General features: G+C 41.3%; 1 protein-coding gene across 6 annotated transcripts; it reads right to left on the bottom strand.

The window, feature by feature from the left end:
• Nucleotides 1-737: 737 nt before the first annotated feature.
• drd3 (dopamine receptor D3) lies at nucleotides 738-27,122 on the bottom strand. 6 transcript variants are annotated; one of them, XM_063484262.1, is made up of 8 exons: nucleotides 26,793-27,122; nucleotides 24,595-24,927; nucleotides 18,692-18,804; nucleotides 15,245-15,381; nucleotides 10,540-10,733; nucleotides 6,583-6,645; nucleotides 3,429-3,798; nucleotides 738-1,803 (listed from the first exon to the last, which is right to left on the bottom strand). In XM_063484262.1, the coding sequence occupies exons 2-8, from the start codon at nucleotides 24,883-24,885 to the stop codon at nucleotides 1,526-1,528; spliced, it is 1,446 nt and encodes a 481-aa protein (XP_063340332.1). In that variant the 5' UTR covers nucleotides 24,886-24,927; nucleotides 26,793-27,122; the 3' UTR covers nucleotides 738-1,525. The 6 variants fall into 6 exon arrangements, with proteins under 6 accessions (XP_063340332.1, XP_063340333.1, XP_063340330.1 ...); XM_063484263.1 differs by having other exon boundaries at nucleotides 3,429-3,795; XM_063484260.1 differs by having other exon boundaries at nucleotides 6,583-6,648; nucleotides 26,793-27,121.
• Between the last annotated feature and the right edge of the window lie 735 nt (nucleotides 27,123-27,857).

Genomic DNA, 27,857 nt, shown 5'->3' with positions numbered 1-27,857 from the left:
TAAATTCAAATTCAATTAAAGAACAGAAGAGCAAATCCCTCATCTGATCATAGAGGAATCACAGCCTGTTTTAAATCCCGACAACAGCTCAACAAATGTGAATTTAGCTACGTCTCAGCAACAAATTATGTACTTTTTTAACAGAAGGAAGGATTGCCACAAATGCCACGAGCTACTGATGTTTGCATTATGATGATTACAAACTGTATGTTCCGCTCATGTCCCAGCGTACATCCATAAATAAAAACATGCGCACACACTCACGCGTCCGTTTACACACCTTGTGCGTCATCATCATAACCGGTTTCAGCGGAACGACTCGATGGCACAAAGTGTCAGGGGAGCAGGTGTTTATGCCTGTCAGAGGAGTAGAGAGAGCCTGAGATGTGGGCTGAGAAACACCGACCCCCTTCTCCTTCCTGCAGCTTTCCATCCATCTCCTTTTTCTCCCCTCTATTCCTCCTCCTACAGTCATCTTTGATCCCTGTTCTCTCACTTCATTTCTTTCATTTTGGCTTCACTCATTCCCACTCAGCCCCCCCTCTCCCCATCATCCCTTATCTCTGTATTGCTCTCCAGCCTCATCCTCTCTCTGTTTCTTAAATCTTCAAAATATCATGGTCACTCAGCTTGGCTCCTCCACGGTCCTCCCCAGAACTCTTTTATGCACCAAAATCTAATGGCATCTTTCATCACAAGTAAGATTTAGAAGTATGCACGCATACATGAGCCTGAAAAATGTTTCATCTATTTTTTTTATTTTATTGACAACATAATGCAGTAAATATTCGGTTGCGCAGCCAATCAGAGCAGCCAAGTAGGCAGCTCTGATGAAGTCACAGGGAGGGTTGCGGATAAATAGACAGTCGCTTTAAAAAACAAACAAAAAAACCCACTGAATGTCTCCACTCTGCATCACATTAAAACTTCACACATTTCTAATGAATGGATGAATCCACACTGAGCACAATGTCTCCAGATCAGGACAATCTTCAGGGACCGGCGTGATCCGTGGTGATGACAGAGAGCTGAGAGGAGTTAGTCCACACAGTGCGGTGGCAGTTGCCTCCGGACAGCTGAGGCCTGCATCTTTGCAATCAATTTTTCAGCTTTAAGGATCCTTTTTTTTTTTTTACCCCAGAGCCTTCACAGCTACATCGAATTGAAAGAGCGTGAGCGGAGCACACGAGTACTATCAATTAGTCAACACATTACGTTAGCAGCAGGCTTCTGAACGAAGCGGCCTGCAGCTCTACAATCAGTTTTTCAGCCTCTCACACTTCCAGCAATCTGAAAGTACTGAATGGAGGAAGCGTGCCAATGAGCAGTACACATAATGCACAAGACACAGCCACAAGAAAGCCCAAAGCTTGTGCTATAAATAAGACTGTATGCATGTTTAAGTGTCATTTGAGGAGTCATACTGTTCAAATACAATCCCAGCCATGTTGAGAAATGAAAGCTTTAGTCCTCGTCGGAGTATTTGCATTTATTGTACCCTGCAGTGTTTGTCCATTTCCGTGCTTCACCTTGGTGCCGCTGTGTAACTTATGCAGCACACAAAGCATGCACCTCTCTGGCCACTGTTTACTAAATGCTCCGTGCCGGAGTTGTAGCGCGGGTGCGCAGCCTCATTTCCATTTAAATTTCCTGACGTGGCTCCTTCCTCAGCAGCTGAGGATCTTGATGAAGGCCCGTCTGAACTCGATGTTGAAGGTGGTGTAGATAACAGGGTTGAGGGCGCTGTTGACATACCCGAGCCAGGTGAAAGCACTGTAAAGTGCAGGAGGCACGTAGCATGTCCTGCAGTGGGTGTTCAGAATGTGAGTCACAAAGAAAGGCAGCCAGCAGATGAGAAACACCCCTGGAGCGGGCAGACAGCAGAGAGGTATGGAGAAAGGACAAAACGGAATTGAAGGTGTACGCCGGACAGAGCGGTGGGTATAGTAATAACATTTAAAATAAAAAGGAAGAGAAAAGGAGAGAGAGAAAACAGAATTCGTGTTAATCATGGTCACAGCACATGCTGGCTAAAACCTCCCTCAAACAGTTATCTACCAAAGCCTTCTTAACAACCCTATAATAACTACACTGGGTTGAAACCTGCATCTGCAGGAACAGTAATGGTTTGTTCACAACAAACACAAAGCGAGGTTACGCTTTGTGACGCAGATTTGCGATAACAATTTAAATTTATTTCCCTCTTTGCACAGATGGGTGGGCACGGTGGCGGTTAGCACCACCACCTCGCAGCAACAAGGTCCTTGCTTTAACGTCCTCATCACCCGGGGCCTTTCTATGTGGAGTTTGCATATTCTCCATGTGCCTCGGTTGGTTTCCTCCGGGTACTCCAGCTTCCTCCCACAGTCCAAAGATATGCATGTTGGCCATAGATATGAGCTACATAAATGTGGCGTGCAGTCTAAAGTGCTTTGATTTGTCATTAAATGAACAAGTGGAACATAAAACCCAGTCCATTTGCACTTTGTATGCAGTTAAGCTGCGTTAAAGTGTCCCTTCATGTTTGGTGTGAACACAAACTAGTGTTTCTCTGACAGTTTTGAAAAAAAAAAAGAAGAATAAAATAAAATAAAGAATGGATTAAGCCCTACTTTTGTCTGCTCTAACGTAAGCTTCAAATGTCACAGTGTCTAACTACGTAGTTTACTACCTGTAGATAAATACAGACATGGATAAATCTTCCACTATTGCCCTGTTGCTAGTGAGCAGACCTTTGAGGACACTTTTAATGGGCCAATTAGACCAGTTTTAACCTGTGGTTTGTGCAGTAGTCATATTGAAGTCTTACCCATCAGCGGCCATCAGGATACATTTTATTGTGTATAAACAAGACTGTAAATGCTGCATTGTAGCTTGAGCAATCATTAAATTCAAGCGCTATAATTGGTGTCTTGACATCGCGGTAAAATTGTGGTCAGTTTGGATGAAAAAGCAGGGCTGGGATTGTCTTCTGTGCATGCGCCACTGGCTTTCACTGACACCAGTGTAGTGTAATCGGGCACCTCTGATTACATTTTGTCAGTGAGATCTATGCTGTGTCAGAGCTAACTGGACCAGGCCTAAATAAGCAACCTGGCTGATAATTGGAGCGTGTGAAAGCTGTGTCAGGAGCTACAGTGTGTGCGCTGTCTGTGCCGACACAGTGAACCCGAAGCCTGACATTTCAGCTTGATTTATTGTAGTATAGCTAAGAAAAATATGCAGGGAATGCACATAGTGAGAAAAAACGTGCTGGTACTGTCGTGGGTATATGTGGCAGAAAAGTTAATCATAAAAATGTGAAAGAAGTCGAAGCAGAATAAGCAACTCGGTCATATATCGCCTCTCTAAAAGCTGCCTGTGTTATAGAGTGTGTTACTGTGACATTTACACTTTCATTTCCTCAGCTTATCTCAGCTTCCACTCACCGAGCACAATGGCCAGCATCTGAGTGGCTTTTTTCTCCCTCGCGTGCATGCTCCTGAATCGGGGATTGCTGGTGTGAGACATCGGCCGCAGTGATGTGTGCGTCTGCCCGTTGGACAGATCTTTCACCTCACAGCTCATCCTGACAGGAGGACGTTGGATCTGGCTGTTCTCGTCGGGGTCCCGTTCCCCCCGCTCCTCCTCTACATCCATCTCGGTGCGGCCACAAGAGGCATGGCTGATGCTACAGTAGTTCTGCGTGTCCACCGGGGGCAGCACTGAGTTCTCCACCGGCCCTGTCTTTGGGCGTTTGCCCCACAGGCATCCTGAGAGCAGGTTAGGCTTGGAAGGACCTGAGGGTTCTTCACTCTGCTGACAGGAGACACGACACAGTTATTGACAGCTTGAAATCAATAAAGGCTTAATGCTGGGTTGGTGTGCTGGACGTATCAGGACAACAGTTTCAAGCATAAAATGAATTTTTCAAGTGCTTCCACACCAATGCATCCAACAGACAAACTTATTGTGATTTTTCAAGGGGTTTACATACTGTCACCGGCCACTTTTTCAGGTACACCGAAACAGCTCAACGGCTCCTTAATGTAAATATCGAATCAGCAATGACTACAACTCAGTGCATTAGAGGATGGAGACATGGCCAAAGCAAACCTGATGAACTTCAAAGTGAGCATCGCGGGTGATTAAAGTTACTTTGAATGTGTAACAGTTCCTGGTGAAACTGGACATTTCTTTCATGGATGTGTTTCCAGCACCTCACTGAGTCTATTCCACTATTAATTAAGGGAGCTTTAAAGGCAAAAAGGAGTCCATGACAATATTAGCAAGGTGTATTTTAGATTATGTGATGTTTTATTGTGTGACTGGCACCAGGGAATTGAGAGGAGACATTTATTAACTGTGTACTTTTCACAAATTTGGATTTAATTGTGTGATGGAAACTTTGCTAAAGAATACAATAATTAATTTATCTTATTATGGCCACAATAAATCCTAAATTTTGAACAATTTGTGACACTTCAAACTGTAGATTTATAAAAATTTCACAGCAGAATAGTAACAGTAAATAACCAGACATCCTAATAGTGTGTTCACAGATAGGAGGGCACGCTGCGGTACATTCAAGACCAGTAAAGACGCATGTAGGAGATCAGAGACAAACCAAAATCATGGTGATTTTTGGTCATACTGCCCAGTCCAACAAAACTGATTTAAAGCCAAAGCGCATCAGATTTTAAAGTTTTATTGCAACGCAAGGCCATGTTATTATACTTGCACTAATCAGTGTCTTCATAAAGCACCAGATCAAGTTATGTGTATGGTTGTGTGATTTGGCTGCTCTGTTGAGTATTTTAGTGTTTCAGATCTCCGTATTGCTAGAATCCAAGCACCAAATGGAATAAAAACAAGAGGTCACCTCAGCAGATGGATCAGATGCACTCCCCGACACAACCCTCCCATTTATCTGTACTTGGGACCAGCTGCCAGAGTGCAGTAGTGACCCTGATGCTGGGTTTGTGTCTTCTCCCAGGACCAAGCTGGGGATATTTTACATGTAAGGCAAATGTGCTAGCCACTGCACCACAGAGCCACAAGTATCTGACCATCAGCTGGCAGACAAAGTTTCCATCTGGTGAACATATTCAACCATTTATTTGCAACAGAGACAGATGAAACAAAACCAGATAGGCAGGATGGAGGCTCAGTGTTTAGCACTGTAGCCAGACAGCAAGAGGGCCTGGTTTGTCCTGCCATTGAGATATATATTAATACTGCCTATCTCATTCCAGGACACTATTGTAAAGGAGATTTTTCATCACAGAAGTTTCACTACCTGGTTTAAAAAAGGATTAAAAAAGGAATTTTCCTCTGTAGAGGGTAAAAACCAAAACAGAGGTTAAAGATTCACAATAAACACCCCCAAGCAGCAGATGGTCGCCCCTCCCTGAGCCTGGATAGGCCAGTGGTTTCTTCCTGTTTAAAGGCAGTTTTCCTTCCCACTGTCACCAAGTGATTGCGCTAATTTATTGATTGGCTTTCTCTTGTATGGTCTTTATCTTACAATATACAGTGCTTTGGGGTGACTGTTGTTGGGATTTGGTGCTATATAAATCAAACTGAATTGAAATACAAGTTTAAAAGTTTCCGTGTGCCTGCTGAATGCCTAAATATCTATTTGTTTGCTTCACCTCTCTTGACTAAGGTGACTATGTGCCAATTTTGTGTTTTCAGCTTGTGTTGCCGCCCGAGAGTATTAAAAACAACATTATTCCAGTTTTAATGTTTAAATTAAGTCATCACACTTCACTGCTCTACCTTCTTTATTCCCTCACCACTTGTAATATCTATTGAGAAATTGCCTTTAGCTTATCCTCCTTAACCTCATGCGGAAAATATGTGAAGCTGAGAGCTAGGCTGCTCCGCTAAGCCAGCAAAGTGGCAAATAAGACTCAGAGAAATGTAAAGTTATGGTCAATACATATCTGAAGGGCTCTTCAGATGGACTAAAAGTGCGCCCGACTCCAAGTTCAATAGTTGACATTCAGCACACGCCAGGAAATCCTGCTACATTTTAGGAGCTGTTTCATTTATCTCTTGTACCAGCAAATACTTTAACTTTCCAAACCTGCAACAAATTCAATCTCAATTTTCCCTCTCCAGCAATAACACGTTTTTAAGCACTGTGCAATTTTCAGTAAGACCACAAACATGAATTTTCATGATATTCTCAGCCCATCGCGCTTTTTTATTTCCTTGCTGATATGAATCCTCTGCCTTTGAATGCTGTGTGAATTTTGCAGGTGCTGAATTTTGCAAGTGCATCTCACGCAGTCTTTGCTCAGCCTTCTAGTGACCAGGTGAGACGAGGCAGGAAGCCACGCTTCACAATCACAATTTCTGGCTCCTTCTGTGATCCCCCCAGGCTGCGACCACACAGCCAAATGAGAAAAAAAATCTAATTTATCTGAATACGGTCATAGAGACACCGGGATGAAAAGCTATAATTCATGCAACCACATTACAAAACTCCAATACAGTCAATATAAGTTACCTAAGCATTAAACAGTGATATATAAGTTAAAAAAACAAAAGTAGAGCAATAGAAAAACATAAAATCTGGTTTAACATAACACCCACCACTTTAATCCTTATAGGTGACAAGTCGTGCTTCGCCTTTGGAGTCTCTTCTTGCAGACAGGTCTCCTAGGGGGATCAGAGGAAAGTTCAACAGAGAAAATAGTTTCCAGAGAAATGAACAAAACCCCGTCACCTCAACCCCATCAATCCACAGGTGGAACATATTTGTGCCGTTCACTTCAAACTCATTGATCCATCTCTTTTCATCTCCCAGAACACTTTCATTAAAATTCAAACAATTCTCATTGAGCGTCCCCGACGTGGACTAAAAAAATCAAAAGAATTAGGATTTACGCCTGTTGTGCCTTCAGTCACTCTCCCTCCTGAGCCGAACGCTGTGCAGTCCAATTAAAGCTTGCTGCGAAAATAGAGATAGGTGCCTTTGAAACACACAAAAAAGACATACTCCTCCTTCATAGGAAATGTTTATTCTCTTGACTCAGTAAGAGTCCTATTATCTTGTTTAAAAACATCATTCCACCGTAGTTCTCTCAACCTGAACCCCTGCAGAGCTGGCATCTTACAGCTGGAGGCCTCCACTCCTGGATGGGATTCCAAAATGGGGCTGCACTGTTATCTCGTGTTAAAACGGAGGGAACAAAGGGTGCAATGAACGCAGCCAGAATACTCAGGAAGCTTCTAGGTGTGGCAAAGCTATTCAAGTCACTGGGTTAAATCGTCTTTTTATACACCATATTTTAATAATAGGGTGCAGATGCATTAAACGTGACCTAATGTATCCTTGCCTGTGGTTATTAACATCCATCATCTGTATGATAGATGTGACTGGGACAAGGATTAGAGTGATGAACACGATTGAAAAACTGACAGCTTGTTGAGAAAAAGAAATTGTCTCATAATAGAGATTAAAGAACAATGTGACCCTTGTGACTACATTATTATTATGAGGACTAAAATATAACTTAAGCTTGCTTTGTTTGTCAGATCTATCTATCTATCTATCTATCTATCTATCTATCTATCTATCTATCTATCTATCTATCTATCTATCTATCTATCCATCCATCCATGCATCCATCCATCCATCTAATTTTACTTGAATAAAGGTCACATGACCCCATCAGCGCACATTAATCAAAGTAAAACATTTTCACTGAAGTTACTTTAACTTTTTATTAATTCTCAGCTGGTTTTGCTATGCAACAAAACATGGAAATGTCCATATGTGTCAACAATGATGTCTATTTGCAATCCTGTGAAAAACTAAATAGACCCTCATTATCTTTATAGAAATTAAGCAGCAGCCAGGTGATGCTAATCAAATGCACTTGATTAAAGTGTTCCTCTATAAAAGCAGGGGTTGTGATAAGTTGATGGTGTGGCATATTCATGTGTGTGAAAACATGATCTTACAATCTTCCTAGGAGTGGACATCCAACCAGATTCCCCATTCAAGCTCAAGACCGACATGTCAGGCTCTACAGGCCTCAGTTAGCTTATTAAACCTTAAAGGTCATCACAGTGCAATTAGAAAATGACTAAACCGGTATGGGTTGTTTGGAAGAGTTGCCAGGAAAAAGTCTTCAAAAAGAACACGCGGCAGAGCTTAGGTTTGCAAATTTGCATCTAAACAAACCACAAAACATCTGAAGCGATCTCCTTTGGATAGATGACACCAAATTGGAGATGTTGGGTCATAATGCACAGTGCCAAATTTGGTGAAAAAAATACCATATACCAACTGTCAAGCACGGTGGTGGCGGGACGATGATTTGTCTTGTTTTGCAGACACAGACCTGGGCACCTTACAATCATTGAGTCATCTATGAGCTCCTCTGTATACCAAAGTATTCTAGAGTCAAATGTGAGGGCATCTGTCTAACAGCTGTGCAACAGGACAATGATCCCAAGCACAGCAGCAAACCCACAACAGAGTGGCTGAAAAAAAAAAGAATCAAAGTGTTGCAATTGCAGAGTCAAAATCCAGACCTCAACCTGATTGAAATGCAGAGGTGGGACCTTAAGAGAGCTGTAAAGAAATGAATGTCTGAAAATGAACTGGAGCAACATTGTAAGGCAGAATGGGCCAAAACGCCTTGACAATGATACAAGAGACTGATAAAGTCATAGAGAAAAGCAACACTTCAAGTTATTGCTGCTAAAGGTGGTTCCACAAACTACTAAATCATTGAAGTACTTGGATTTTTACAGCACTTCAGGGAGTCCAGTGAAAACCTTTTTTCTGACTGTCAACACATAATTATGCATTTCTTTTGTTTTTGTTTATTTACTTTCTCATTCAGATTTTTTAAATACTGGGCTCAAGCTCAGGAGCCAAACGTAGCACAGATCTTCTGATTAAACTTGCTATTCGACAAGCCATTTCTTTAAGAACATCTGTAGTTTTGCGTTGTCAGCCGTGTCAGCTGCTAATGAACAGAGTTAAACACACATTTACATCTTTGCCCGTGTTCATTCTGCACTGCATGCTGACATTTACAGAACGCACTTGTACAAAATCACACAGCTTTCTCTAGTTTTCCAGTAATAATATTATATTCTGCAGATTTCTCTGACATTTCCTTTGAACCCTCTTAACTGCAACTGATTCAGCACATCAGAAGAAGACAGCTTTTCCCCGGGCACTTTTACAGTCTTTCTGGCAGCGGTTTTCTTGTTGATCACCCCCTGTGCACACCGGGAATCTATCTAATAGAAAAAGGGTCCAAAATAAAGGTGAGTTGTAATTCATTATCAGTGCATAAAATTGGTGAATGCAAATAAGTGAGCGAGACAGAATCTGCATGAGAGAGATGAATTTGCCGTGAGGAAAATCCCTCACTCTTACAATAAATCAGGAGCTAAATAACAGTTTTTCAGAAATGGAGCACAGTGAATGTGAAAGGTGTTATAATAGTATAAAAACTGCTCTAGCGGCCCAGTCATTATTTTTGACATCTTAGGTTTGATATATGAAAGAAAAAGAAAATAAAGGATGATGTTTTTATTTTCCCCTCAGCAAAAATAATTCAGGCACCACTGTCGCCCTTTTATACTCTGACGTCTGTCAGAATATCTGTTCTTTAATGTGACATTTATAGAATAATTAAGTCTCCACACAGGGAAGGAGGAAACTGTTACATTTATGGACTTTTGGAGTTGGAGAATCAATAAATATTTGGAAATAACGCGGCTTTTACAGCTTCACAAAACCTTCAAATTAGGGCTGATCTTTACTCTCAGAAATCCAGCTGCACCATGAGTTTCAAAGCTAACAAAAAGTTTTATCCAAGACACCATTCATAGGAAGACTTTCTAGCAGGATGTTACACAAATCCATGCACAATTGAATTTGAACAAGCTGAATGAAGCAGCTGCAGAATTCACCTGTGTGAGAAATACTGATGTTGATGTTCAGCATGTTGGGATATCTCTTGGAATTTTTTGTGCTTGGCAGCTCACAGAAAAGTTAGAACAGGTCATCTTCCTACACAGTGAAAGTCCATTTCTAATCTGATTGTTGTTTGTGCTGTTTGAACACACAGTGCTAAAAATCAGATGGGTATGGGATAAATAATTTTTATCCCCACTGGGAATAATTAAATGATTTTGTGGAAGTAGGAACATGTAGACCAGAGAAGCGGAATCCCTCACAACCCCATCGGCAAATCACACCCCGGTCAGATGATTATTAAATCATTATAACAGCACATCTACAGTTCTAAACATCATGAGCTCATTATAAAAGAGTCAAAGCAATCTCAGTGTAAGTAATCAAGTGAATCTTATTGTTATTCATCAATGTTTGGAGGTTTTTGTGGCTTTTTATGACAAGGTCAAAAACTTCTTTATGATTACCACGAACCCCCAAAGCTGCTCCTCTAAATACATTTTTAGAATCAATAGATAATTATTTTTATTAAACTAACTATCTCATATAGCATCCTTTACTATACCATGCACCACTAAAAAAACTAATAAAGGAAACAGACTCACCACAGACGGTGGAGTCGAGCCTGGCTGCACCTTTCCACTGGCCTGTCCAAAAGTGATCCTCTTCCGCCTCATCCTGAGGAAGACGTAGATGCGGATGTAAACCAGCAGAGTGACAATAAACGGCAAATAGAAGGACACCACAGAAGAGTAGATCACAAAGTCAGGGTTGGAGATGGAGCACACCAAAGGGTCGTCTGCAATAAAAGGAAAATATCATTATGGAAAACAGCCTTAAAATTATAGGATAATAAAAGAGACAAACATCATCATTTAAAGCTGGCTCTCTGACCCCAGAGTATGCTATCAATCTTGAAAATAGCCTTGATGGTTTGTCCTCTTTTCATATAATGCCTATATACCGAACACATGCTATACCCCAACAGAGATCACTGCAAGATAGAGGTATGACTGATCTGACAAAGACTGAGCAATAAATTCAGGATAAGAGACCACTTCATATAATAAAGGCTGTATATAGACGAATTCTTCATCCAAAATCATGTCACCTGTATAATTAGCATGAAAATAAATGAAAAAAAAAAGCTGCAGTGAAATGCATATCACATGTCTGTGTTGGTATGAGCTTCCTGAGCGATACCTCAGTACACAGAGAGGTGGAAAGAAGGATGGATAGATACAATCTATTTGGTGCCACTCTCCAAACTACCTTCAGCTGCTAGACTCAGAGTATTGATTATTTCTTTTTTGTTGGGAACAAAACAGATTTGTCTGTTTGAGCTGATCCGTGTCAGTCGATTGCTTCAAAAGAAAGACGAAGGATTTCAGACCTAACAGGACCCCCCCACCCCACCCCGGTCTCCGCCCCTGAGTGGTCAGATTCCTGCAATAAACAGCCATTGTTTCACTCTGGCTATAAGTAGACTTAACTCAGTGCTTGCATTTCTGTGATTTGCTTTACATCGTGTTTCACTAATGGTCTTAATTGTGTGTGTTCACTCATGCATCTGTGCTGCTGCTGGCTATTGAAATTAAAATAGCTGCTGGTGACATTGTTCATATTTCGTTATTTAGCTTCAAACTATATGTGATTTGGCCTTACAGCACATCTTCAGTGTTGGAAAACACAAATGATTTTTAACAATAAACAAGACGACATCTGTTTTCCACTTGAAGTAACCTCATCCAATCAGACTGCAATGCAAACAATATGTTGAAAGGACAAAAGAAATATTTGCTTTACTTTTCTTTTTAACTAGAAAAATGTGTGATAGAGCAAACAAAGTTGCAAAGTTTTTTCTTAGAAGGACTTCCTACAATAATTAAAAACAACAAAAGAACAAAAATAAAAACCAACCATAAAATGAGCACGGATCATGAATAAATAAAAAAAAAATCTAAAATGATCAAAAGCAAAGAAGACAGGAATAAATAAACAAGTATTAAATAAATAAAACAGCCACTTACCAAAGATACAAAAAAGTCCTCCAATGAAACAGTGTATTAAGAGGAGGTTTAATGGACATAAATGATTCAATCAATCAAGTGCAATCTTTGAAGTAGAGAAGAAAGTGTAGAAAAAGAAGGTGATTTAAGTGACTTTGAATGTGGCGTGGTTTGTTGGTTGTCTGAGTATTGCAGAAAGTGCTGATCTGCTGTGCTAGTGTACTACCATCTCTAGGGTTTCCTGAGAATGGGCCGAAAAAGAGAAAATATCAGTGAGCTGCAGTTCTCAGGGTGAAAATGCCTTGTTTATACCAGAGGTCAGAGGAGAATGGCCAGACTGCTTTGAGTTGATAGCAAGGCAACAGTAACTCAAATAACTGCTCATATAACTGCGGCAGATGGCCGCCCCTCCCTAAGCCTGGTTGTGCTGGAGGTGTCATCCTGTTAAAAGGGAGTTTTTCCTTCCCTCTGTCGCCAAAGCACTTACTCACAGGGGGTCATATGATTGTTAGGGTTTTCTCTATTGTATTATTGTAGGGTCTACCACACAATATAAAGCGTCTTGAGATGACAATTCACATCGGGTCACCAAAATTGAACAACAGAAGATTTGAAAAATGTTGCCTGCTCTGATGAGTTTCAGCTGTTGCTGTAACATTTGACTGGTAAGGTCAGATTTGGATGTAAACCACCTGAAAGCATCCATACAATGGTGGTGTAATTTTCTTGTCCCATTTTTTTTTTAACCAAATGTCTATTCATATGTACTCCACATTCACCAAATCTTAATCTCTCCAGTAGAGCACCTTTGGGATGTGCTCGAACAGGAGATTGACTTCATGGATGTGATGCCGACAAATCTGCATCAACTGTGTGATGAAACAACGTGTTGAATCTGTGCCATGATGAGTTAAAGCACTTCTGAAGGAAGAAGGAAGAACCAACCCAGTACTAGCAATGTGTAACTAATGAAGAAGCAAGTGAGTGTGTCAGTGAGCACCCAGGCATGAACGGGGTTAATGAGTGCTTATAGTAATTTAGAACATGTCTAATTAATGCTTTAATAGAAACATTTTAAAATGAGGAAAATAGCAAGCAGCAATTTATTGTAAGTGTAATTTTAACTGGAAGAAGTAAAAATGTGAAATTTAAAGGCATCTATGACCTGATCAGGGGCAGACAGAAATGCACACAAGCACATGAGTGACAAATTATGCTCAGCATAAAAACCAACTGTCTATCCAACAGGCAGATAGAAATTTGGGGGCTGATGATTTAAAGTTTTGACAATATAGAAGGCTCTATGTGAAAATCCAGTGTTGAGTGTACAGAGGTAAACAGAACCGCTTTTGCAAATATCAGGAAAAAGTCCACAATTTATTCTGGACAAGCCAACAAACTTGCTAACGTGCCATCTCTGTGGCTTTCATCGGAGCCAAAATGGACGCCATGTTATTCAAATACAGCAGTTTGGCTAAAAGATTCACAAAAGAGTAACGATTAAAAGCAAAGCGGGATGATTCTGGCTGAGCTTACGGGTTTTGTAGTGAACATCTAATGTTTCTATATTTTATGTAAACTTGCTCAGGGGAAAGCATTTTTAACTATAATCATCATTCACTCCAAAAGACATTACAGTGCTGAGTCCAGTACATCTCTGTTTCTGAGACAGCAACTTTGATAGACTGGCCCCTCTGGCTGGGAGAGTCACATATTTGAGTCCAGCAGAGTAATAGTGGAGCCATTTTTGGCCTCATGACAGAGTTTGGCTCCATGTTCCTTGAGCGGATAACTGTTTTATGCTCTGAAATTCACTGTGTGAATGCTCTCTTTGTTTGCCCAATATAAGCTTGTCTATTTCAGAGGCAGGACCATAGCAGATGTAATGCCACGCTACAACACATTTGTAAACAAGCAAAAAGCAACCCAAATCAAAAATGATGTAGTGCTAAAAAGCAAAAGACTCTCTGTCCTACCTGGTTTCACTGACAGTGAATGCCTCGAGTATAAAACTATAGGTTTTCTGACCAAGATTGTGTATGAAAGAGGATACGTGGATGAGCTGAATACTTCAGATGCTGAGTTCAAGATCGCAAGGTTTTATGTTCTACTTGCAGACAAGAATGAGGGGATTTTTGTTCCTGCAGTGATCCCACAATAGAGTAAAACACTGTTAGAATAAATACAGAATAGCATAGAAGACTATCAGTATAAAAACACATGCAAAATAAAAAAAATAGCCCTACTGTGCACAGTTCCTGTACTGTGCACAGTAGGGCACAGTACAGGACACAGTACATCCTGCTGTGTCTTTTGGTCATGCATACTTATCAACCTCACCTAATGCTCCCGTTGCACTGTAACAGGAGAAAACCCACCATCAACACTGCATCCATCCTCTGCATCTCCCTATATCCTGTTGTAATCTCCTTGCTACACTGCCATAAATCCTTCCTCGCTCTTCTTCTCCTTCTCAGGCTTCTACACCTGTAAAATGTTCACCTGAGCAGCTTCACCATCTTTTTTAGTAAGTCTGTAGTACACATGTTCTATAAATATGCTTTACGTGACTCATGTTCATGACTTGGAATCGTGGGCTTGGAAGAGTTTGACAGTTAAACTATTCTGTGTGATGACTTACACAATTTAACAATGCTAGCATATTTAGGAGAATAAAACTAAGTAACTGTTGGAAACATAATAGATTTTGATCACAACATTTGTTCAAATTCCATACAGCCGTGCAGTCATTTGCCTGAAAAATGAGCAAATATCTACCAAGGATGCTAAACGCTCTTTCTTGTGCAAGTAACAACATCCAAATGAGAAAAGCTGTAACGCTGGGTTTTATTAATAACCAACAGCAGCAGTTGTGGCATTGCAGTGAGTCTTCCACTTGTTGGTTTATATATTTACTTATTTTTTAACAGGAAATATTGTAGCTGTCAGAAATTGCACAAAATCTCAAACTCTATGCAAACTCGACAAAAGGGTGACATGAATGGTCATTTTCTCTGTGATTACAGCCTTCACAACATGACAGGACTACTGCATTAGACTCTGCTTCCCCGGTCTGCCCACATCCTTCAGATTCAACATGTTTCAGCTCTTAATGCCAATAATATCATCTGCTGTTACTTTCACAGACTTGACAAAACTCAGACGACACATGAAATGTTTACAGCACTTGATTTACTCCCCACGGCTACCCTAAATGCTAAGAACACTAAACTTTAATTCTAAATCACGTAATTAACATCAACCAGAAAACAAGCCAAAGTCTAAATGTTGCTGAGCTGACCTGTGGTGTTGAATCCAAACAGCAGGGGGCAGGACACCGCGAAGGCCAAGACCCACACGGTAGCAATCATGACAAACACTCTTTTTCTGGAGCGATGAGTGGTGTTGTACAAGACGGGCATCACTACTGCCGTATACCTGCAGACACAGACAAGGATTCGAGTTTGCTCAGCTTTGCAGACGTATTTGTACAGAGGACAGGTGGTGACATTTGAATGAAGGAAAAAGTGCTGATACGGTCCTGCAAAAGGGAATAATTAGAGGGAGAAAAAGAGTGCTGGGCTTTGGGGATGCCGAGAAATGCAATGCAGAGAACAAGTGGATGGTATAAAGACCAACAATGGGGAGGCGTACCAGGCACTATTATTTAGAAACAAATGGGTATTCAGCAGTAACTCTAGTGAGGCTCTGATTTAAGAGTTAATCAGCACACTATATGCCAAGAGTGTATAATGAGCCCGGAAAAACAGGTCCAGCAATAGCCTAGAAGAAGCCGCAATTATGCTGGAACCCAACCCAAAATAGATGTGATGTAATGTTGTTTAGAGCCAGATAACTGCCATGATTGTTTATCCTCATCAGGCTAATTACTCTTGTTCTTCTCTGGGCAAAATGCAGAGTGAAACCCGGAGCCAAACAGGCGCGGACGTCCACTAAAAATATTCTTCCCACGCTGCTTTCCTTTGCCTTTAACCTCCTGCCACAGCACTGCTGGGTTAGAATAAACGCAGAGATTTTAAAAAAATTAAAGAAAAGAAAGGAAAAAAGTTGAGTGATAAAAACAATAATGTGCTTTAAGTTACACCTTTAGTTTAATCAGCTCTTAAAGTCACCACTCAAAGCACGACTTGAACTGTAAGTACTTTCACCGGGACAATTCTCCTTGAACTTTCACGGTAGAACTTGGGTTATGGCGTATTTACGCTGCTTCTGAAGAGCTGTTTAAAGCTGACAAATCCTCTGTTTTCAAAGAGATCAATGCGATAAACTAACGGCGCTGCTGCAAAGGTAAAACTGATCTCAGTGACACGCGATGTCCCAGGGGCTTTGCATTAATTTAGAAGCACACAAACATCTGATGCTGCAGAGGTGCTTTTGACTTCTGTATTAAACAGTCAGGAAGAAGAGCAGCCTTCAGGACGACTTCATTGCTCAGGTGCAAATTATGAAACATCCAAAAGAATCAAGTAGTCCAACAAATAAAAAGAAAGGCTTCAGGATATCCAATTTGCAAATTTAATTGTGAAGACAGCCCCATAAAGTATTTAACCAGTTGATTCGGAAACATTCAGCTGGATTTCTACAAAAAAATGATGTCAGGAAAGTTTTACAGGATACAATTGCAGCCAGATTAACATGTTTAGAAGCTCTGGAATTGGGGCCACTGCCCTTTTTTGGCCTCAGAGCTCCATGGCATTTCTGTTGTGCCATGTTGTCTCATTAAACCTGGATTCTCATTGTTGGTTTTGTTGTTTATTAACTCATTTATAATGATTTCTTGGCCACTTCTGACAGGAGACACATTTCATGAACACAGCATTGACATAGCATGATTTTTTTTTTTTGCTATTGTTCTGGATTTTGGACTCAGGGTTATGAGTTTGAGTTTTTTTTAGATTCTTGTTTTCTATTTTGTGTGCTGTTTTCATTGTTCTTTTGCTTTCGGACTTGAGTTATTTCTGAAGTCTAACTAGTGTTTGTTTAGCTCAGTGCAGTTTCAACTGCACCTGCAGTTCAGTAGAATTCATTACTATCTACCTCGAGCATTTGCATTATTTGCATTTGCATTATTATTATTCTTTACACTCGACGCTTCATTATGGAAGTTTGGTTATTTATATCTGATTATTTCATTGTTAATAAACCAATAACCAGTAGCAAGTGTCTTCGGAATAGTGAACAAATGACAAACTCTCACGATAAGCTCTCTAAGTGATCGAAGCTCCCACCACACTGTGAGCATTTTCTCGCTGGCATTATAAAAATATCACTACTAAAATTAAGTGTAAGAATGTTGTATTTTACTTTTCATAACCTCCGCCAAAGGGGGTTGTGGGATTGGATTTTTTTATGTTTATTTTTTGTCCAATTTACTCAAAAAAAAATTCTGAACAGATTTGCATTGACGTTTTGGGCCCTGGACCAACTTAGGAGTGATTCACTTTTGGAGTCGATCCAAAGGAGGACTCTTTGGAAGCAGTCTTCACCACTGTGAGGTAGGGACGTTTCCCATTATATCCTCATAAATGCTTATCATATTGATGTAACAAAAATTGTCAGATATCGTTTTGATGTTCTTGAGGAAATCTAAGCTGGAGCCAGAGATCCTTCGTCCAGGGACTCGCTTTGTGGAGGGAGTTTTCAGCTCTGGAGGAAATATGGTCTTTGACGGCTCTTGTTTGGACAGAGATTCTTGTTGATATGTGGCCACAACTCTGGTTTCACATTTCCTCGTTATCTGGCAGAGTGGTTCAGATCTGCTCGTTTGTTGGGTCTTTTTCTGTGGAGTTGGCATGTTCATCCTGTGCCCATGTGAGTTTTCTCTAGCAGCTTTCTTCCATGGTCCAAAGACATCCATGTTAATGTATTGGCGATTCTAAGTTAGCTGTATTTGTATCTTAGGCAATGATGCAATATAAAGTAATATAATAAATAACAAATCAAGAGTAATAGCAATGTGTTAAAACCCCACAACAAATACTGCAGGAGAACCTTGTTTGTTATTGCGGCAAATGAAAGTATTTGAAATAATACCAAAAACTCAGAGTCACACACAGTGAAACTGGGACTTATAAAACATTTACTGTCATGCAAACTCATGAAAGCGCTCATCTTCCCCTGCAGTCGTACTCACTGCAGAGAAAGGCAAACACTCCCTTCTCCATACAGGCTGAGCAAATATATTCCCCCGAGAGTTCTTATGCATCACTGTATTCATCCTGTGCAGTTGAACCCTTGATGCCTGTGGGGTTCCAAGTTCAAAGACCCTTTAGAGATATTAAATGTTAACTTTGATACAAGAACAAAACCTACGCAAATAATGATGTAAACACCAGATGCTGCAGGAAAGGTTCGAGGTCCTCGTGCTTGACATTTTCCTGTGCAATGGCACAAACATCTTCTCAGCAATTAGCCAAAAACCTAAAAACACCTAGCCTGCATGCACATGCTCACTCCTGTTACTTTCTCACTGTCTCTCATTGTGAGAAACTCACACACTGAGATGCACACACAGACACACAACTATCAAGAAGATACGAGCAAGATGGGGAAAATATTTTAATCCTTCAGCGAGCTTTGAAATATCTACGTGGCGAGGTGAAGGAAAAAAAATCTAACAGAAATGACATTTACACTGGAGATGTCATGGCAACATCTGCAGTCATACATAGTAACTGCAGCAAAAAGATAAAGACACACACACACACAAACACACACTCGCACTCACCTGTCAATGCTGATAGCGCACAGGTTGAGAATACTGGCGGTGCACATCATCACATCCAGCGTGACAAAGATGTTACAGTAGAGCCGGCTGAAAAGCCAGGCTCCGCCGACCACCTGCAAAGGACAGACAGGCAGATTAACGACACTCACGTTTCCCCCTCCTTTTCTTCCCCTTCTTCACAGTCAAGTGTGAAGTGCAGCGCAGGTCACAAAGAGATTTCGTGAAGAAGAGAAAAAATGTGCACACAAGAGGCACTTTGGCCCAAATTACATAAAGAAAATCAAGTCTGAGCTGCCAGCATGAGTCACATATTAACCCTGACACACTGAAGTTAAGCATTTGCGCCTACCGGGATATCACTTTGGTTTATTAATGTGTGTTTATGTTATGATATAGTGTTTCAGATTGGTAGCGAGGTAATCTGAAGTAGTCAAGTGCAAAAAGTCCTGTTATTCCAGTGCCGTGATGAGTGGCATGGAAATAAGCCGAAGGAGGGTGCCCATCTAAATGCAGGGTTTAATTACACTGAAGGTGTTTGTCAGACTTTTTTTCACAAAGGGCATAAGCCTCCAGTTAACACACCACTACCCCCACCTCTTCCTCCCCAGCAGAGTCTTACTCAAGTCGACAGGCTTTCACTTAGGCACCATAATACCTGGTAATAACTGTCTGACAGAGATAAATGGGATCCAAGCAGCATTGCCTCACTACTGAATCTCTCAAATCCAGCATGTGAATATACGCCTACCTACACAGAGAGGCAGCAGGCACACATGGGAATATGCACACACACAAGTATGTAAATAGATAAAATTAGCTTCTTTTTGCTGTTTTTATTTTCTACACCAGAGGTGTCACACGTTCTAATTCAGAAAAATTTCACATGCCTAACCTGCTTAACCTAACATCGTCATAACCTTTTTTGACACGTGGAAATCCAAATTTCATCCCAAAGAAGGGATTCTGCCAACTTCACACACAAAAATCAGTTGCTTTCTGTTGAATAAAGTCTTCTCTCAGGAGGCTCGGGGGGAATTTTGTCAGGTCTCAGATAATTATCTAATGATGACGGCACAATGATGCCATTGTGGTTATGATTGCTACTTAGATAACAAAGTTTCAACACAAATTCTTCCACAAACTAAGAGTGTGAAAATTGAAGAACAGCTTTGCGTTGTGTACCAGTTTGAAACTACATACTGTTTCTCTTCAGTTTGTAAGTATTTAATGTGCTCACATGAGACACCGTTTCCTGGAAGTCAGTGTTTTCCACAGTTGTTGCTTGAAATACAACATTGCAATGTAGTGTTTTAAGTACCAGCTGCGTTAACAGTGAAAATCTTTATGCTATCAGTAAATTACATGGAAATGGGACTCATCATACTAAATCATGAATGCCTGCATCTATTCAAGCAAATTGCTGTGGCACCTCTATCATCTTAATTTTAAGCCCAAATCCTAACCATGAACTAGCTGTTTAAAGAAATAAAGAACCTAGATCATGCTTTAAATCTTTGTGGCCCCAATTAAATACATTTCCAATAAATAAGGGCTCTACACACACTGTTCAGGATGCATGTAAACAGCACTGCAACATAATGGAAGAGGACTCTAAAGTCTTTTGATAAGTGTGTGAGACCAAAACAAAAATCAGGAAAATAAAGCCACCACCCAGGGAGAAGTAGAAACCATGTTTTGAACTATTGACCGTGAGCTTGATATGAATCTCCTGTTCCACCACATATTAAAGCTCTTTTATTGGATTGAGATCTGGTGACTGTGGAGGCCAGTTGAATACAGTGAACTCAGGGTCATGTTCGAGAAACCAGTTTGGGATGATCTGAGCTTTGTGGAATGATACATTATGCTGCTTAATGCTGCCATCGGAAGATGGGTACACTGTGGTCATAATGGCATGAACATGTTCAGCAACAATACTCAGGTAGGCTATGGTAATGAAATTATGCTGAATTGGCACAGAGTGGTCCAAAGTATGCCAAGAAAATATCCTCTACACCATTACACCAGCAGCACCCTGAACGATTGATACAAGATAGGATGGATCCATGTCTTCATGTTGTTTAAGACAGATTCTGATCCTCCCATCTGAAATGTTGCAGCAGAAACTGAGATTCATCAGGCCAGCCAATGTTATGTTTTTCCAGTCAACTATTATCTCGCCTATTGATCCCACGTGAATTGTAGCCTCACTTTCACCTGGTGTGGTCTTCTGCTGCTGTAGTTCATCTGCTTCAAGGTTGGTAAACCTCAGGGATGGTTGTGTGTGAAGATCCCAGCAGATGAGCAGTTTCTGAGACACGAACCAACAACTATGCCACATTCAAAGTTACTTAAATTACTTTTCTTCCCCATTCTGATGCTCAAACTTCAGCAGGTCGTCTTGACCATGTCTACGTACCTAAATGCTTTGAAAGTAATACATGTGATTGGCTGATTACATATTTGTATTAATGAGCAGCTGAACAGGTGTCATCGATTACAAGTCATTGATCCAGGGATGATGTTGTCATGTTTGTGTGAGGCAGGCAGTAATGATGGACCCAAAGTGCAGACTCATGGAGGCAAAAAGGTGAACTCAAACGCAGCTTTATTGCAGGATGGCAAAAAATAACTGAACTGAAAATAAAAATAAACTAAACAAGGTATGCAGGCTGGCAGACAGAACGCACAGTAAGAGATGATGGAGATCGCGACAGAGACCAAGGAAAACACAGGACTTAAATACACAGAGGGTGCAATTAGGGAATGGGAGCTGGGAGGGAAACATAGCTGGGACAAATCAGACCTCAAGAGACAAGGAAAACAAAACTAGAAACACTGACATGAGACACAGACTTTCAAAGTAAAACAGGAAACATAACACAGAGACACAACAAGGGGATACAGGTGACGGGGAGACAGAGCAACCATGAAACAGAGACAGAAACCAGGAGACTAAGAACTCTAACATAGAAACCAAAATACTAGAAATATAAATAATGACAAAATCAAAGTTCAATAATAATGCAAAACTTAAAACACTGGGTCAACAACCCAGGTACCCTAACAGATATGACTTGTAAAGTACTGTATAGTTTTTACTGAGAATGCACAGGCTAATTATAAGACTAGATCAGATGTTGGTAGTTCAATTCCTGACTGCTAATCTGCATGCCAAAGTTGCTTCGATGCATTCATTGGAGTGTCAATGTTAGATATAAAGGTGTATAAAAAGTGCTTGTGTGAATAAGGCAAGTCGTACAAAGCACTCCGAGTGCTCGAGTATAAAAGTGCTATATATGAACCAGCTCATTTAACACCTGACTACCCTAAAAAGAGAATATAGCCTCCACTTTACAAATGGAGCCGTTTCTATACAGTCATGCTGCATATTTTTGGAGGCTGAGCGACATTGTTTAGGATGAAGTGCTAGACGTGAGCGCTGATTCATTACTGCCATTGCAACCACTTTGCTCAAGTACAAGTCATAGATCAGCTGCTTCATTCAAGGATAATATGACTTGCTCAAGGGCACATGATTGGCTCCCGCTGAGGACAGGAAGAGCAACTTTTCTCGTAAGAACACACCTGCAGAAGCTCATCAGCATCCCTCTAGTTACATCAGGTTAATCTACAGACCTTCAGATTACAGCTCCCAGGGTGATGGTGCTTATAGTCTTGGGAGCTGAAAGTCTTTACCTCTGATGCTGAACTAATAAGTTTCTCCCCAGCTTTTTTTTTAAACAATATTCTTTTAAATTTACTCTAAAATAATGAATATTGGACTTTTGTGTCATATTATCTTTTAATAACCAGTTTTTACAGTGTTTAATAAGCTCCCCTTTGAATCTGAAATGAGGAGATCCAACTCAAAATTAAAAAAAAAAAAGCATATGCTTTTACAGCATAGCTGCTCGCTAGGAAGTGAAACCCATGACCAACCCTGTCGAGGTTTATGGCGCCCTAAATTTACCTTTCGGAGGATGTAATCATCTTTAATTTGTCAACTTCTGCTCACTGGGTGTGTAATTACTTTTTTTTGGGGTTGGTCTGCTGTTGAATCTTCTGCACTGCAGGAGAAAAAGCACTTTCTGCTGACACTGAGCAAAATTTGGGCACGAAAGGTTGGCTGCTTATTAAACATAACCGGACTTCAGGACTCATGTTGGCAAACGCCTGCCCTGCAGGAACACTCTCTGTCTCTGCGAGCTTCAAGGAGGTTGTTCTATACACACCTACGAGCCTGCCTGAAGTAAATTTGCAGCGTTAGTGAAGTGTGGTTGCCTGATGGTCATGTGCACCTGCATACTTAATGGAGCTGCTGAGCAGCAAGTAACACGAAGGAACGAGATAATTACCAGAAAAACTATGTTACACTAGTGAGTAATCTGCGAGGAGTAAATAAAAGTGAACAGAAACTATAAAAAGCTTTTTGCTGCGAAGGTTGGATAAGAATGAAATTCACAAGTTTGCAGAAGCCTCTTTATCATCTGCCGCTCAGCCAATTACAGAGCAGATGACGCCCTTATTTAATATTCAATATGTCCTTAAGCAATTATGTATAATCTACATAAATACTGAATCACTATCTAAAATACTTTCATCATCATTACTGTCTTTGGATCACCCACACAGCTGTCACCATGTAATAAGCTCAAATGACCCTCATCCTTTCCCTCTTTGAGTTTAGCTTTTTTATTTTGTCTTCCACACAACTTTCCTCTGTTCTCTTCATAATGTCAACTCATTCACTCCTAAATAACTGTATTTTATCCCGTCTACATCCTCCATATTTCTAATCATGTCTTGCTTCCCCCCTGCTTCAGCGCTCTCCATGATTTATTTCCTGTTAGGCGGTACTTCTGCAGCTGTTAGTGGGAATATTGCAGGGTGCTAATTATCAACAATTAATAAAAACAAACATCCATAAGCAGGCAAACATGCAATTAGGATTAAAAATGGGGTAATCCCAATAGGAATGGGAACTAGTTCTTTAGCAAGTGAAAAGAAACCATGAAACAGTGAAAGCTGAGTGGTTGAAACACTTGCCTAAAATGAATGGTTGAAATAGTTAGAAAATGTACATGGATAAATAAAAATGAACTACCAAGGTGTAATTAGAAGGGGCAAAACGTTTGGCCTTAACACCTTAGCTGGTTTCTGTTTGGCTGTAATTTCCTTTAAGGTCAGGTTCTTCTAAAGCTCTTCTGATAAGAAGAAAATTAAATTGCTCTTTGGAAGTCCTGCTGTGGGTATCTGCATGTGCATCCATGAGATTTCAGCTCAAACTGGCGCTGAAAGCAAACATCAACTTCTGTTTCTAACCAATCCAGCCTCATGTTGAGGAGTATCACAAAGACCAAACAGTGTATTTCTGTGGAAGGCCCTGCAGGCTGGCTAGAACACATTGCATCAGAATTTGTCCAGCAGGGTAAGATCATCAGTGCAAAGATTTGTTGTAATATTATGGGGCAACTGAGTGAGAACACTGGGCACAAAATGACCTGAAATCTTCTCGTCTCATTTTGCCCCCTGCAACTCTGTGATGTTCTCTGGAATTCAGGTTAAAGAGTTGATGTGCGGGCATGGTGGAGAAGAATAAGTGGAGAGCTGGAAGCGGTGTAGTGCTTCACAAGAAAATTAAAAGGGAAAAACAGACCAACGCAAATGAGTTCCATTTCTGTCAGATCCCACCTCAGCATGGATAAAAGTTTGATTCATCTTCTGCTACTCTAAACATTAGAAGCAGGAATTAAACTTCTGCAACAGTGCAAAATATGACCATTCAACCTCCCAAAATATGTAAAGAAAATTCTTCTATATGGATGTAATTACAATACATTTTTAAAACTCTATTGAAAAGAACGTGTGAGATACTGAAGGGTGTAAACGGAGACACTCACCTCCAGATAGACAGCCCAGGGCATGACCAGAGAGGCCACGAGCAGGTCAGACACAGCCAGGCTCACCACCAGGTAGTTGGTGGTCGTCTGGAGGGAACGTTCCCTCAGCACGGCCAGACACACCAACACGTTCCCAAACACGATGGCTAGGATAAGCAGGGAGTACAGCATGGCATAGTAATTGCGCTCCCCCTCGTCCTGCCATGGTGCCTCCAAGCTCTCATTCCTCTCATCCCATCTGAGGCGCTCTGACTCATTCCAGAGCCGCTCCGAGCTTCTAAACATCGCCATTGAGACGTCCCAGTGACATGGGAGGTGAGATGTTTGGCAGACCTGCCCAAAGAAAAGAGTATTGGAATAAACATACAACCTTCTGTTTCCTTTTGGATTCCCACACTTTAGTCATTAGGTGAATTTTCCCATAGAAAGGCCTGCTGGAAAACAGATGCTGACTCCCAACACAAGTCAGATGCACTGATAAATGAAACGTAAGGAGATAAATCTCAGCAGTAACACTCTCTTTGCAGAGCATCGCTGCTTTTTGCTGGCACGAGAGTTTCATTTCTCCTGCTGAATAAAAAATGGGGGAGCGTATTGACGCCTCTTCACGATACGGCTCCATGGCTCCTATAGAGACAATCATCTCCATAAAGACTCAGCAGACAATGTATGCTTCGACTGTGCAATGCATTTATGATTGTTCCAGTCAGCCTTTCAAAAGCACTGCGATCGTTCCTGTAAATGGCATCTAAAACAACTGATAAAAACGGGAGCTACAAAACAGAGATGGTAGCTTTAATTAGGGCCTGGAAGAGAAGCTTTAAGCAGTGTCTGGAAGGTTAGCTCATCAGGGAGGGGTAATAAGTCTGTGCTGCCACCCTGAGAGGTCTGCTTGGCTCGGTGCTCCTTGCACTCAGCCCTTCCTCTCATTTATCATCAAACCTCCCTATCTGGCCCAAGTCCAGATATCAGCCCACTGTGGTAATACTCACACCTGTGTCTAGATGGTAAACATACTGATCCATCTAATCCAGCTTCCCCCATTCTTTCAGCGACAGGAACAGGGAGAAAGACACAGAGAAAATCAGATCCTTTTTAGAACTGGCTCAGACCCAGGAGGCTTTTAAAGATTTTCTCAGTCTATAATGCTACCAAGCTCTTCAATAGCTCCTGTATCATATTATTGTCCACAGGAGAACCTGAAGAAGCAGGGGAAAGCCAGGCACCAATACCGATCACCTTGAAGTCTCCTCAGGGGAGTGCAGCAGTGGATTTATCACAGAATGAGGTGTGGCAGGTTGCAGGGATGCCAATCAAAAAATATTTGAGGAAAACCACATCTGTACACACACACACACACACACACACACAGAGTGTGTGTTCAGTCTGAACAGGAGCACAAGGTCGCATATTGCTCTGCTGAAAGGTTTGTTTATACTTGTATAACAAGTGCTAATTGGACCTGATTGCCCTGTGCACACTTTTGTTTTACGACCTCGCTTTAATGTTAACCGCTTATTCCGGCCTCTCAATGCCCCTATCCAGGGGTCTGACCTCTCATAAGTGCCTGTGAAGTAGGCATCTAACAGACCCTTCAATGCACATGCATGGTGGCATAGCATCTGACTCAGCGGACATGCTCTGAAGTCACAGTGAAGCCTGCATAGTGGCGGCGATCGTGACGGTGTTTAACTTTATGTTAGTCGTAAAGACAGTTGTGTTAACCTAATAATAAACTACGCATAGACTAAGAGGAGGGTTGCTGCCACAGCAGACTTGGCTGACACCTTGTCAAGGATTCCCCCCCCCAGTCTAGCTGTGTGTAATAAATTCATTTTGGTACCTGGAATTTATTACAAATACCTGCCAAGTTCATCTTATTACTCGATCGTCAAACATTTATCGCAGAATTCAATTAAAGCCCATAATTGCAGCGCCCTATCGTGCGTCGAAATCAGATTTCTACAAAGGTTGAGGTCAATTGTAGTCCAGTCACACACATGAATGGCCCAATTAGGGACAAATATGATTGTGCCACATGATCAGTTATCGAAGTAAATGCGCAATCAAACTGTTAAACGAGCAGCGGGTGAGGATTTAGCTGGAGAGACAACACATAAAACATTTCAATTAATAATACATTACTGCTTTTTCTTTTAAAACCCCCAAACAAAAAGTACGCACACACGCTTACATACCTGTTAGTGTTTCCCAGTGAAGAATTCATCAGATGCCATCGAGGAAAAGCATCATCCGTGCTGAGTTAAAAGTTGCCCGGTCGTTGCGTCCAGCACTGCGAGGCGAGCGGGAGGAGCCGGGGGAGCGCTCGGTGCCATTGCGCACGGGCGAATGTGGATGTGGAGAGCTCACAGATGAAGCTCCAATCTCGCTCGCTCACTTCATTTCCCCCCCACCGGCTCTCGGTGGCTATGAGGCTTTCTACGGTGAGCTTTCTGCGGCCACACCGGAGTTGTTGTGGCTACATCAGGTGTGCTTAGTGACGCCGTGGCTAATTATCACGAGAGGGGGGCGCGGAACATGTTTTAATCTGAGGATAAAATGATTGCGTGTCAGTGCTATGATAGAAGTTTTTGTATATCTGCGTTGTGAGTTAGAATCCCCTCTCTCATCAGTATGACCCTGACACAGTCTCGCAGTCTGGGTCGTGCTTTGCTGGAAGTGATGTTGGAATAAAAATAGCCAGATGCTGGCCTCATCAAACAACTAAATGAAAGACCTGTGAGGCATTAGGCCAACCTGGGTGCTTAAAAAACATGTGTAAACCATCGCGCCATTATCTTTATGGGCCCCTTTATAACCCTGTGACATAAGAAATGCCAAAAAGAAAAAAGAAACTCTATGCAGATAAAGAATACCAGGAGCTTTTTGCCTTATATCTCTCTGCTCTCATCCAATGCGTCCCCCCCCTCCTCTGTCTACATGGCATTTTAAGATAAGAGGAATCAGTACTGCAGGAGCCCCTACAGCGCGCACCAAGGAAGTGAGATCTGGAAGAAACCACACGAAGGAGGGTGTCATTTTTCCCATTCATGTACACATTCCAGCTCGCAAAGAAGGAAGAAAAAAAAACTGGAGAAAATTCAACAAAAGTCCTGTGAGGGAGGTTTAGCACAACAGCCGTTTTGGAGACAAATAAAGGTCACGTGGTTTACATTTCCGGAATTTAAATAATAATTCAAAACTGAGCCATGTAGTCGACTTTATTACAAAGCCTCGGTAGAGTGCATTTTAAAAAGCAGCGA

This window comes from Pelmatolapia mariae, linkage group LG9, assembly GCF_036321145.2.
Source record: "Pelmatolapia mariae isolate MD_Pm_ZW linkage group LG9, Pm_UMD_F_2, whole genome shotgun sequence".
Lineage (NCBI taxonomy): Eukaryota > Metazoa > Chordata > Actinopteri > Cichliformes > Cichlidae > Pelmatolapia > Pelmatolapia mariae.
This window is presented reverse-complemented; position numbering and strand designations above follow the sequence as displayed.